Source organism: Mastomys coucha, unplaced genomic scaffold, assembly GCF_008632895.1.
Source record: "Mastomys coucha isolate ucsf_1 unplaced genomic scaffold, UCSF_Mcou_1 pScaffold5, whole genome shotgun sequence".
NCBI classification, from domain to species: Eukaryota; Metazoa; Chordata; class Mammalia; order Rodentia; family Muridae; genus Mastomys; species Mastomys coucha.
The window spans coordinates 9,739,619-9,754,010 of record NW_022196911.1 but is presented as its reverse complement, the minus strand read 5'-3'; the positions used below and the strand labels follow the sequence as shown (position 1 = coordinate 9,754,010).

General features: G+C 43.6%; 1 protein-coding gene across 8 annotated transcripts in view; it reads left to right on the top strand.

Annotated features, from left to right (window-relative positions):
* Positions 1 to 14,392, top strand: part of Prkn (parkin RBR E3 ubiquitin protein ligase) — a 1,238,651-nt gene that overhangs the window by 653,395 nt on the left and 570,864 nt on the right. For 2 of the 8 annotated variants that reach the window (XM_031350756.1, XM_031350755.1), the window contains one exon: positions 3,172 to 3,336. The exons of the other annotated variants lie outside the window; for them this stretch is intronic. In XM_031350756.1, the coding sequence (XP_031206616.1) occupies positions 3,172 to 3,187 (16 nt within the window). In that variant the 3' untranslated portion in view covers positions 3,188 to 3,336. Of the gene's footprint in view, positions 1 to 3,171; positions 3,337 to 14,392 lie in introns of those variants that run through there. 8 annotated transcript variants of the gene reach the window in all.

Here is a 14,392-nt window from a genome sequence, read left to right as displayed (position 1 = left end):
ATATATATATATATATATATATATATATATATACGCACTATGTAGTCCATCAGTTGCCCCAGGAACATTCCAGGGGCCTCCTGCCCAGATGGCAGCATTTTGTATCTGCCAGACCCAGAAAGAACACATGACAGGGTACTCTAGTGAGGACAGGAGTGACAGATCTGGGCTTGCTCAAGCGAGACAAAGAGCAGTCACAATTCTCAAAACTGTCTCACCACTGTGTTGCAACAGAAAAAGGGACCCAAACTCATCCCGTTAGTGGGAGGGCCTTCCCCACAATTCTTTAAGTTTGCCAAAACAGAACTGGAGAGAAACGCACAGAATTGTTGTATGTGGTCAGCATACCACACTAATGTGCCTATTCCCTATGTTCTTACACCCAGGCAGCTTAAGTAACACTATCCAGCGTAGTCTCCGCTTCTGCTAAATCAACCCCCTCACTTATTACTATGGATAGGACCAGACCAAGACTCCAAAGCTGAGATGCCACCCCCCTGGTGAGAACAGATTGCTCCTTTCAAACCTTACCTGAAATGTACTCTGTAGTATTTTCAGACTACCTGGGACTTCTCATACCTGCTCAGCCCATGCCCATATGTATGACAGGGTGTCTACCATCATAAATATAAGTTCCACAAGGCATCTTCGTTGCTGCTAGTGTCTGTGGATATGTTGTATCCACACAAATCTTATTGCGTGCAGAAGATGAATGTTACACTGTTTTAAATAGGAGGGGAAAATAAGGTACAAAGGAGTATTTCTTCCTGAAAGTCACATCTATTTTATATGGTGGATGAGGGAGGATCAATATTAGCCTCTGCAATAATTCTGACACCAAAATCCATTTCCTTGACCATAATAGTATATGGCCTCAGAAATATATTCATTGCCTCGAGAACATGGCACCATGGCTTGCTGGAAAGGAAAGGAACTAGAAGATGGAGCTGTAGTAAAGTCTCAGATATAAGCTTAAATGTTGACCAAACGGCTGTGGAACTGCTGTTTTAATTTCTGTGCTGTCAGTAAGTCAGCCACAGTTCAGCGAAGGAAAAGCATTCCCTCCCAGGGTTTCTGTGAGTGTGGTCCCTGCCCTTCGAGAGTTAATGCTTGTGCTCCTGCTGCATAAGAGAAGTCTTCTTTGCAGAGACTCTTTACATGTGTTGGAATTTGTTGGCTTCCGACAGACAGGATGGTGGGGGCCTTCCAAGAGGCCATGATGGCAGTGATGGATAGTTAGTCAGGCTTTGTTACTCTGGCTAACACCTGAAGGAGCTTAAAGGGAGAAAGATTTGCTGTGGTTTCCAAGCCCATCTTGTTTCAGAGAACAACTCATATCATGGACCCAGGAGACAGAGCAGAAAATGCCCTTTTAACAGGCTTCTCTCTTCTTCTTCTGTTCCATGGGTGGCTGAGCTACGTGACTGTGCTGGCCACATTCGGGGAAGGTCTGCCTTAGTTCATCCTCTCTGAAAACACCCTGAGGTGTGCTTGATTAATCACCCAGAGGGTCTCACAGTTCAATCAGGTTGACCACGTTAATCATCACATGGTGCCCACCATTAAAGTCACACTCACAGGCCCTGTTCCGAGGTCCCATGGACGTGGCCACCAGGGACCCTGAAGTGGATTGAGAAGACCACACATCAACTTGGGAGCTTCCCTTATTCCGCATATGCCAGCCACCCATGCTGATTGCTGCAGAGCCTCTAGGCTAAGCCCTGCTGACCCAAAGGTCACATGGACATACCTTCAGAGAAGTATCCAGGATCAAAGCCACAGAGAAGAAGGCAGACTAAACAGCAAGTGGGTAGTAGCCCTTAGCTGGTTAACATGTTGTTCAATGATATTTTCATCTTCTGTAAATTTCCACTTGCAGAAGGATCTTTCTTTAGATCTCCAGGGGGTCTTAAAGCGTGTCAGCCAGCCATGAGGAGCTCAGAGTGTGTAAAAGGTTTCCTTACACTGTCAGCATTTTCCCTTTAGGTCTTCAATATTTGGTCTGTATGAAGTTGCATTTTTCCAAGCACTGCTTTTTAAAGAAAAATTTCTTGGTTATTTTATTTATTTAAATTTCAAATGTTATCCCCACCCTTTCCACGTTTCCCTCTGCAAATCCCCCTCCCCTCTACCTCTCCCCTTACCTCTATGAGGGTTCTCGCCCACACATACACCCCCTCCTGTCTCAGTGCCCTAGCATTCCCCTAGGCTGGGTCATCAAGCCTTCACAGGACCAAGGGCCTATTTTCCCAGTGATGCCAGATAAGCCATCCTCTGCTATATAATCATCTGGAGCCATGGGTACCCCAATGTGTACTCTTTGATTGGTGGTTTAGTCCCTGGGAGCTCTGGGGGGGGGTCTGCTTGGTTGATGTTGTTGTTCTTCCTATGGGGTTGAAAACCCCTTCAGCTTCTTCAGTCCTTTCCCTAACTCCTCCATTGGGATCCCTGCACTCGGTCCAATGTTTGGCTGCGAGCATCTGCATCTATTGGTCAGGCCCTGGTAGACAGTTATAGCAGGCTCCTGTCAGTAAGCACTTCTTAGCATCAGCAATAGGAACTGGGGGGGAGTCACTAGAAAGTCCCAGATACCAGGGACCCTAGAGGCTCCCAGGACCCAACAGGGAGCACATTAGCCAAAATACCCAACAAAGTGGAGACAGAACCTGTAGAGACCATATCCAGTGGATAGGCATGGCCCCCAGTTGAAGAATGGGACCACCCACCCATCTCAAAATTATTAATCCAGAATTCCTCCTATCAAAAGGAAATGCAAGGACAAAAAGTGGAGCAGAGACTGAAGGAAAGGCCATCCAGGGATGCCCCAGCTAGGGATCCATCCCATCTGCAGACACCAAACCCAGACACTATTGCTGATGCCAAGAATTTTTGTTTATATCTCCAATATTTAGTCTGTATTAAATTATACAGAATTGTATTACTAAGCTACATAAACACATTCAGATCCACATATATGTTGATTCTATGATTGTAGCATCACCGAGAGGCAGGTCTGGGAAAGCTGGATGAATTCATATTAAGAAACTTCCATTTCCTGTGTCACATCCTACAGAAACACCAATACGGAGTGGGTCACAGATCATATGAATTTGAAACACTAGTTTGTTTCTAATATGAAAATGACACACAATATTCACCGTTTCTCAACAGAACGCAGAGTTCTTAACGAAATGAGAAAACTGATCAGTTCATCTACATTATCACTGTGAAGATCTCCAGAGATACCAGGAAGGGAGTGAGCACATGCAAGTCTCATAGCGGTGGGCTTTACAATACTTCAGCCACCTATGAATCGCACAGAGCAAGTAAGGGACTTAAACTGTTGCTAAGGGAAAAAAAGACAACATGGGAACAGGCCTTTCATGATAATCTGTTATCCAAATGTCTAAGAAGCATGCCTGCAAATTAAAACTACTGTGTGGCACTATGTGGCATATTCAGCCAGCACCTATGAAACATGGAGAAACCTGTTACAGCTCCTCTTTAACTCACTACTATGGGAACAATAATAAGTAGCTGTCACAATAATCATACTAATAAGTAGTTTTAGGACAATTAGTGACAAAGCATCCCTGTAGCCATAGCTGCCTGATGAGTGGAATGTTCTGCTCTGCTCCCCACCCCTCTGCAACCCCCGTCTTAGGTCACTATGTTGCAGGGTGGAGGGGAGAGTCACTGCAGGAAAGAGATGGCAATGGCAGGGACTGGTGAGCCTTAAGGCAACCAGAGAAAGATAGCCTTCATGAATTTTCTGCCTCCTTCCACTTGAAATGTTGCTACATTCACTCTGCGGTGCTAAAATGCAAGAAGAAATCAATAATGTCTCCTGCATCTCTATAAATCAAACGTCTCTGTCTTCACTGAGCCCAACTTGCTCTCAATGACGCCACATAAACAGGAGGGCTTGGGGGAGTCCTGGTGTTCGTAGTCGAGATCTGTGTTCCCTCATTACTCTCCATGTTCATTGCTGGGAGTCCCCAGGGACGGTGAACTATGATGCTTTGTTTGGAAGCTGCCTCCCTGGTAGGCAAGGAATTGAAATTTTGAAAAGTTTGCGTTCATTCTTTTTCTGACTGACTTTTAAATCCCGTTATGAACAAGATACTTTATGCACACCAATGAAAATTAACTTTCTGTTCCAAGCCAGCAACACTCCTCATTGTCCCAGCTCCAACCATTTTGCTGACAGTGACTAATCCCCATTCCACAACACCTGTCACATTTCAGTTGAATAGCTTCTTTGGGTGAGGCCTCTACCAGATTTGTCACCCTTGGGAACATCAAGGCATACACAGGCCATTCACCTAAGTGTTACTCACAGACATGCATCATGGCATATGGAACCTTCAGTCATCCCCTAAATTCTTTAACCATCTTGACATAATTTGTCCCCAACAGCTAAAGAAAGCGACTGTGTCTCTGCTTCTTCCTCCCATTTCCATTTTCCTTCTTTCTCTCCCCAGCAGGGCTTGCACATCTCTTCAGGTTGGCTCCCCTGTCTTTACTAAACTCCCAAAATAGACAGGGAGCATAGTAGTTAATAGTACCGGGCTTGAAGACAGCCTTTAGACCTAGCTGCTCACTGCTTCTCTGGTTAATAAGAAGCCCTCTACATTTGTGCTTCATCATTGTGAGGAAAGAGTCAACACCCAGAGTCTACTCAGCAAATGTCTCTGTGTACAGATGCCCAGAACAATGGTCTATGCCAGGACAGCAAGCCTTACACCTTCACCTTCAAAGGGCCGGAGTCCCACACTGTAGGATCATGCACCTCATGCTTCCTGTTTGCAAAAGGTCTGTGGCTGTGCAGATAAGAACACTGGAGACAGACGGCTGGGTTGTGGAAACTAAGTTTTCTCCTGAAATTACCAACACTTGGTGGTCTACTAGGAACAATCTGGTCACTCTGACCCCATTTCCTAAGTGTGCTTTATTACTAAACTGGTGCTAGTATCACATAGGATAATTAAGGTAAGCAGATTGAAAATGTTAAGCATTTATCCAGTGTAATAGCAGAATGGTGTTTATCATCATCCTTCTCTTGGGAGCTGTGCCATAGTCCTTTTAGAATTGAGGCCCTGATCCACATGGGGCTATCTGACTCGGAGCATCAGCTCCGAGGAAGCACTCTGAGTAGGGAGGGAGCAGGTTTCTGGAGGCAAATGTGCTCTAACAGTAATGGGAGGAATAATGTCAGCCCATAATTGCTTAAGACATAACTGGGAGAGAAATTGGACCTTAGTGACCCAAAACGTACTTGGGAAAGAGAAGATTTCTTGAATAGGGTCACTTTCGACATTTTAATAAGGCTTTAATTTCTAAAGTGCCAAGGAAGCTGTAGCAGTGGGATGAGCTCTCCATAAGCAGAGCAGAACAGAAGTCTGATAGTGGGTGTGTAAGGTTTCAACTTACTCATGGGATACCAAGGCCTAAGGAAGGAAGGGAATGACCTAGGCCCGAAGACCTGGCCCTGCCCTCTGAGGCACTCTAGGCTCAGCAGGGTAGTATTTCTGTGGCCCTACTGATTGGCCATACTGATTGATTGGGCAGCTATGTGGAAGCCTGCCACACAATGGTAGTTAAACTAGCTGACAGATAACTGCTGCTTGGATAGAGTGTGATTTTCAGGTAAACTATCTGATTACATATATGTGTGTGTTTATATTCAAATATATACATGTGTATACACACACACACACAGATATATGAACACACACACATATATGGGCTTTGTGGGCTCCTTGCTTTGATAGTCCTCTCACAAAATTTTCTATTGAATGTGTGACTTTAAAAATAAGTGTAGAGGATTTATTTATACAATACTAGGAATGCTAACATTTCCATCTATATAAGTACAAACATTGTCCTGCTTATATTTTATTTATGATTTGCTTTTATTATCAATTCTTGATGTATTAGCCTCTTTTGCTGTGCATGTTTTAAGTGCTGGGTATCAATGTAGTGGGTTAGTACTGTCTTTCCTTTCTGCCTTCATTTTAAGCTTCTAGTGAAACTTACCTGTGTTGTATCCCATGGCTTAACAGTATCATTGTTTTACACATTGATAACCGGTCCTTCCCACATGCTAAGGAACACTAAAAGGACTGAATTTTCATTTTTATCATCATAGTTACCCTAACACCACTATCAAGGCATATAAGGTCAAGTCTCTGATGTGAGATGTCTTATCACCTAAAATAATCATGCTTTTCTGTCTGAAGCTTTTGTCTTTTCTGAGGTGGCATGAGTACATTAATGCCAAAAACAGACAAACATTTTTGTGTTTTAGTACAGCATCAGCATTTTCAGAACAACAATAAACTCACAAGGGTTAACTGTTTTAGCAATTTGTCCAAATATACTACTATCAACTTCCTTAGCATACATCACAAAGCGTATAGTAGCTGTATCTGTCTGTATACACATGGGTACATGAAGCTTACAGAATGAATATCCGAGAAAGAGTCAGCAGCGGAGGGCCAAAGTTTTCAGAAGCAGATAAAGAATCCATATTGATAAGATAAGAATCTGGGCCAGTGTCTAGAGGGCATTGCTGCTGGAGCTACTGAGAACCACATTACATCATCCAGCCAAGAAAGGCTGACTCAAATCTAAGAGCAGGAAATGATGGGTCCAGGTGGAATCCAGGCAGACAAACAGATGGAGAAGCAGGCAGTCTTCTAGGGCTGCCTCAACTGTAGGGGACAGAGCTGAGCTGAAGTCCTAGGGGTAGCTGGGGAGGCCTCTGCTTGTTGGTCCTCGATATACCACACTAGGTATCATGTTAGGTTGGTGCATACCATACCACTGCAGCGGCAGTTGTCCATCTTGGGATGAGTCCTAGTGAGGGAGTTGTACCTTTCTTCAGGGCAGTGTGCTTGGTAAGGTTTTAGACCCGGCTTCTGAGATTTCTTAATACACTCACGTGGCCCCACAGTCTCATCTCACACTGAAAATTTTATATGGTGGCTCTGCTTTTACTCCCAGGAACGCCATATAGCAGTGTGTGCCTGGTGGATGTGACTGACAGATGGTACAGTTTTGGGGTCCACCCAGGGCCTGTAGCCATCCTCAACTCATGATGGAGTCAAAAGCTGCTTTTAAGATGCCATCTCCTAGATCCAGGCATGTAAGACCTTGTCGAGCCTTAGCTTACTGGAGACCCCCTGAGTGAATCACATGGAGCCTGATCGGTACAAAAAAGCAAGAGGATTTTTAATATTCCAGTGCTCTGGGGCCGTCCAGACCCTAAGGAGAGGTGGCAACCCCGCACAGCTTGTTCAGTGAGCTTTCATACAATTTTCAGGGCAGCAGTCATTAGACACAATGTGGTTGGCAAAACAGTGTGACATTTTAAGCTGATTGGTCTTCAGGGAATGAGGTGGCAAGGACTTCCCTTGTCTGAAGGTGGGCAAAGGTCCACCCTGCTGGAATATGCCCCCACCCAGGTTGGTTCTCACCCTGTGATCTGAGGAATGTTAAATTAGCCTTTCCCTTCTGGAGAGTTCCACCACCTTCCCAAAGTTCCTGAGCTTATCTAATCAAGGAAATTCCTGGCCTCCCCATGTTTTTCTGAGATGTCCCAGTTTACTCGGTTCTTATAGGCGCAGTCAGAGAAACCTCTGATTTCACACAATATGGAGGAGGATATGGCATAGTCTGATCTCAGCCTCGGGGCCTCTACCTCAGTTACTCAGCCTGTGCTGGGCACATTGTTTAAGTGCTGGAATTTTAAATAAGCTTTGAAATCTGGTTGCCAAGGCATAGCTCAATTGCTATTCTTTTATAACATCTTTTAGCTATTCTGTAGTCATTCTTTTTTTTGTTTGTTTGTTTGTTTTAGAACAAATTAGTGTTTCATCATACAAAGAAAATCAGCAAACATGGGGAATGGGGGTGGGAGGGTTGAATAACTAGCTCATCAAGAGATAGGATTTCAATAGTTCTAAAAACCCTGGAATCAGGACCAGGAAGATGGCTCTGCAGAAGTATCCTTTGATCTGTACACACACTGCTTGGCTGTCCCCATAGACCAGATAAATAAATGTAATACATTTTTTTGAAATCCTGGATGAGCTGGGAAAAAGGCTCACACTGCTCCTGCAGGCAACACAAGTTCAGTTCCCATCAAGTTGGGTGGCTCACAACTACCTCTAACTTCAGATCCAGGGAATCTGACACTTTTTTTCTTTTTTCTTTTTTCTTTTTTTCTGCCACCAGAGCTCACAGACACACACTCACACAATGGCACATAATTTAATAATAAGTTAAAATTATTTTCAAAACTTGTAATTATATATTTGTACGTCTTGAAGCAGCCATGGTTTCTAGTTCTCCCTGCAGAGAAGCAGCCAAGCTCCATGGGAAAAAAAAGGGGGGTCTTCAGGTTTTGTGAGTGGTTATTCCACTTCATAAGCCTAAACTATGGTCTGACCTTGAGTCCCCCTTCAAAGCCAGTGTCTCTACTTTGAGAAACCCTCCAGGGCAACTTGCTGGGGATTTATTTATTTTTATTTTTTTTATTTCCAAAGCCTAATTTCCTGACTCTCTGGCTAAAGAGGAGGTTAATCGTTTGGGGAGTTTGTTTACAGGCCATTAGAAACAATTAGCACATGGCTGAGACTAAAGCTGTCTGATGGATGCTGGATGGCCTAGAAAGGAGGCAAGACTTTAAAACAGCTATTTTTAGTACCTAATTAAGGCAGAATTGGAGATGCCATCCTCCCTAGCCAGACTGTTTCATATTTCAATTATCAAGAATTCTTCATTTCCTCCCACCTAAAATCTGACTCTGGTAACTTAAAGTAATAGTGCCTTGAAACTCTCTATTCACGGATTTTCAGACTCAAGATTGTGAATCACTCCACACTCCCTAACCTCACCGGTCCTTGACTTCTTATTTTTTTTTAAGTTTATAATAATTTATAATGTATGTGTATAATAGCTTAGTAATAAATTCTACATACTCATTTATGCATACAGTAACTTATTTTTCTCTTAGAGATTAGGGCCAACAAAGAAAAAATATCTCTGCAGGAAGTTTTGCTTTTTTTTATTGGATATTTTCTTTATTTACATTTCAAATGTTATCCCCTTTCCCGGACCCCCTGCACCCCTGCTGCCTCCTCAAGCCCCCATCCCTTCCCCCTCCCCCTGTTTCTGTGAGTGTGTTCCCCTACCCACCCACCCACTCCTACCTCCCCGCCCTCGAATTCCCCTACAATGGGGCATAGAGCCTTCACAGGACCAAGGGTCTCCCCTCCCATTGATGCCGGACAAAGCCATCCTCTGCTACATATTCAGCTGGAGCCATGTGTCCCTCCGTGTGTACTCCTTGGTTGGTGGTTTAGTCCCTGGGAGCTTCCAGTAGCTTGCCATGAATGTATAGTGGTTAGTACTCTGCATTGTGGTCCTTGACTTCTTAATATCCTAACTTCCTCACAGTCTCTCTTCTGCTACAAACACATCCTTGCTACCCATGTCTCCAGGTCACCTGACACCTTGGAGCAAGCCACCATGCAGGTTCTTAGTTCTGAACAACCTCCTGTTACAGCCTCTTCTGGCAGATTCCTGGGTCAGGGCGGGGAGGGTCAGTGCAACCCTCAGTGTCCTGTGACACCTTCTAAGCATTCTTATTGTTTTGTGTTGAAGTCCCACTCTGTGTTAAATATTTGAATACACTCTGTTTGCAGCCCCAATCCCTTTGTCTCCTCTGTACTCCCATAGCACCAGGCACCTAAGGGCTCCACGGGGATACGGGCATTTGTTGAACTGAATCTTACCAGTGCCCCTCACTATATTTTGATCTTGTAATGACATTTTCTGTTCCCCACTACTTTAAAGGTAGAAATGACTTAGAGTACAGCGGATCTGTTCCTATTTTCTGTTGTGTAGTGAATTATTATTATTAGTTATTAATAAACAGTTATACTATTTACAGTCTATCTCTGTCATCTTCGTCTTGTATACTTACCCTGCATTTTAGAGTCTATTTTTCCTTCCCATCTGTTCTGTAACCATTTCATCATTGTGGGTGGGGCACATTCATTCTCAAGTGTACACATGGAGGTGAAGGGACAAATCACAGAGTTGGTTCTTGTCTTCTACTTTAATGAGGATGACGAAGTGGAATCCATGTTCCCAGGCTTGTGTGGCAAGGGCTTACCTCTCCCTAGCCCCTCCTTCCTTTCTCTGAACAAGCAGCCCTTCCTCGGGGACAGCACTTTAGCCCATGCTGCTTCTTCTTTCCTCCTTCTAATGTGTATGAGTGATTTTCCTACATATATGTCTGCGCACACATGTGTGTCAGAGGCCCTCAGAGGGCAATCGACCCCCTAGAACTGGAGTTACAGATTGCTCAGCGCCACCATGCAGGGCTGGGAATTCAACCCAGGAAGAACACCCAGTCATCTCCGCTGTCCCTCCTTCCTTTCCCTCTTAAGTTTTCCCAGTCTCCCCCAACTCACAACTACCTTGGCCCCATGATATAGACAACATGCTAAATCTATTTACCGTTGATCATATGTATACATGTTTAGAGCTGACTGCTCAAGACTGGGTAAAGTATTCAGAGATTATCCATGGAGAAGGGGGACAAAGAATGAACATAGTTGAGGCTACTTCATCAATATGTAACTGGACTGGCAGGAACTTGGTGTGTGGGGAGCTGGAGAGGAGAGATATATCACTATAGCATGCTGTAGCAAACTCTGGGTGTAACGGCAGCTGCTCTGGTATGTTGTAGGAGCAATGGTGGTTTGGGAACGGGGAGAATGATAACTTTTATAACTGGTTGAAGAAGATTAAGCCATTTCTGGTGACATTCCTGAAAAGGATAATGGCAGGAAGGAACCTAAGCAGTAGAATATCGAACTTAATGAAAGAAAACACTCTGGTACAGCTTTAGTTAGAAGCCATGCAAATTTTTTTTTTAATTTAAATGGTTATATTGGCTTAACCCAAGGCAATAATTCTCTTAGACGGCAATAAAGGCATTATAAGGATTTACTGATGAGAAAATGAAACTGGACTTATTAAACATTTGGAATGAAATATTGAGAAATATTGTAAACCTGGATACATGTTACTTTCAACCTTCAACTTCCCTGAACCGGAGCAAATGACTCAGGTTAGGGTGACTATAGGACACAGCTAGTACTGTGTGAGCCTTCTAGGAAGTAGGCACTCAGCTGTTGAATAGTCTAAAAGGAGACTGGTAGAAGTGCCTCAGATGCTTCTCCTATAAATAAGGACCTCGGCAGAAATCAATCAGGAAATAAAACACATAGGTGAGAAGTCAGGACTGAGACATGGAAGAATAGCAGGAGGCTCCACACCATCCGCAAGTGCTGAGCAAAAGGAGCCTCTCCAGTAAGGTCCTCTGATCTCTGTTGTTGGTGACAATGGAGACAGTGATGGTGGACAGTGCCGTTGCCTATGAGGCCCCTGGGCAATGCCTGCAGCACATGAGGCCCCTGGGCGATGCCTGATGCCCCCTGGATGATACCCACTGTGCAAATGAGCCTCCCTGAGTGCCACCCACTGCACAAGAGACTCCTGGCCTTCATCTCCACGATGGTTTGAGATGGGCAGAACCAAGGACAGAGTAGTTGAGAGCGGTAATGTGATTCCAGTATGTGCTGAAGCTGAAGCTGCCCTTTGTTGAGAAGGAGCCATGGAATAGTCAGGAAGCCCACAAGCCATTTATATTCATATATCTGAAATGATATTACTTTATAATTAGAAAAGCAAATTTTAATGACTCTGAATTCTTGACTTAGAAATCACTGCATTTTACTATTATTTGGGTAATTATTTCCAGGATATTGACATACTGGAAATAATGTGGAATGGAGCAATGCTGAAGCATCAGTTCTTGGCTCTTCATGGCTTCATACTACAACATAGAACTCATTACATGGAAGTGTTACACCACCACAGAAATCGGCAACTTTTCTGCATTAGGTGTTCCCCCAATAACTGATTGTTCAGCATTTATAGGGTGACCTGGGGCTCCTCTGATGTATCAGAAGAAAAGAGAAAATATATTTTTGTTCTATGTAGCTCCTATGTGGGTACTTACCGACTCCCTCATGTGTGTCAAGTCTAATGATGCTCTTGTTCACCCTTAGATGTATAGCCATCTTCACTTGTGTGATAATTATCACTGTAAGTGACCATGAGAATGCAGTCAAATGACATACTTCACTTTCAGTTCATCTCAAATCATAAGGAGAAGTGAATTTTCTTCTGATGTGTGTGACCTTACCTTTGAACCTCAACATGGACTACTCCCCATTCAAGGACAGGAGTACCTAAGGAGTCAACTCTAGTATGGCTCTAAGAGCAAGAACAATTTTAAGTAAATGAGACTTATTGTTTAATTTTGTTCACCATTGACCAAATGTGGGCATTTTGAGTGACTAAAGCCATCTGATCTATGCAAGTGCCTGCCTATACATAGCATCTGTTTTTGATGTTAACACAGTCTGGATTTTTCCCCTTATGGTGCTAGAACACACATACACACAAACACACACACATACACACACACACACACACACACACACACACACACACACACTCCAAGAAGCTGGGCAGTCATTAATTGCAATAGATATTTTGAAACGCTTCTGTTTGGGCATCCAATAACCAAGATTTTTCCAGTTCAATTTCTCCTGTAGTATATTTGCCTGTGAGTATGTTCGTGTGTGTGTGTGTGTGTGTGTGTGTGTGTGTGTGTGTGTGCAAATATATATCTTTTCAACCTCATTTATGGCCAATAGACTTTGAAGTCAATCTTGATATTTTCCACTGTTGTGGCTCTAAACCCGATGTTGCTTACACTGACAGGACAGGTGAAGGTAATCTCCCTTATGTATGGCTTGTGTATGTTAGGTCAAGTAAGAGACATGTTTCTGTCCTTGCAGAAAGATAAGAACGCAAATAGCTCATTTCCTTTCAAGTTTGTAAATAATGCATGTTTTCTGTGTTCTTCTTAGCATTAAAAAGGCTGGCAAGACTTAACCTTTACATCTGTGCCTGACTGAGAAAGTTATTTTTGTAACATGGATTTCCTAGCTATGTCAAAATCAATCTTAGGATGCTTGTTATAAGGACTGTGTTCAGAACACTATGGTTGTGGACCTAATCTTCTATTATCCAATAGAGAGCTTTTGTTTGGTTTTTGGTAGGCTGGTTGGGTTTCCCACAGTCCTCTCCTGTGCTCTCTGTATGGCCCCAAGAACAGAGAGTCACTCTTTCTCTGTGAAAAACTGAAAGCCAGGGGATGTGGCAACACAAGGAGGCAGGCATGAGAAACACATACACACACATAGACCCACACACAGACCCACACAGACACAAGCACACACAGACACACATGCATAGAGACAGACAGACTAACACACACACGCACACGCACAGAGACAGACAGAGTCAGAAAGAGACATGCAGAGAGAGACAGACACAGATAGATACAGAGAGACAGAGAGAAAGCACAGAGGGAGCGATGGGCCTTAATTCTGATGAATCTAAGATGGCCCAGAAAGGAGGCAAAATGGGAATGGAGTTACTGTGTATAAGACATCACCTCTGTCCCCCACAATGCCTTGCAAGAGAGGCCTGATAAAGCCGTGGAGTGGGAGGATCCTGCAGACCATTCAGAAAACCCCACCCTCTCCCTCTCTGCCTGTCTGATTTTCAGATTGCTTAATCCTCTAGTCGTGCAATATTAAGAACAGCTATGTTGAAAGTATTATCAAAGAACAGAATAAACATAGCACAAAATGTGTGTGGAGCAGGCGGGGTGAGCTCTTCCCTGTGGACTGCAGACCAGACATGCAACCTCCTTCACTTCCCAGAGACTTCTCTAAACCATCATCATTCTCGAGGTTAAGTGCTTGTCTTTCTCCAAATACATTACCTGTATCCATCCATACAGTGTACCTCTAAAAGATACTTATTCATTTGTCAAATATGAGCCAGATAAGTAAAATAAATGGCAACTGTCATTTTCCTTCCCCGCTCTAACCCAAAGCTTGGCACAAAATACATCAGTAATGACTGATGACCGACAACAAATGAGTTTTGTGATCCGTCCATCTCTCTCATCTGACATAATTGTTTTATACTTCCTGCTGTCTTCATAAAGGAACCCCATTTTGGCAGGGGCATCATCATATGTCTGTAATAAGCTGATGGACAGGGGACTTAATGGAAAATTGCCAGGTTCACTCTCGAGGTTAATAAGCCCCAAATATCTTAAAACTAAATGAAAGTGTTCATATGTGTGTGTGTGTGTGTGTGTGTGTGTTTGGTGGCATTTCGGTGGACTCAAAAAGTGAGTAGCAACTCTTTTGGCAAAAAACAC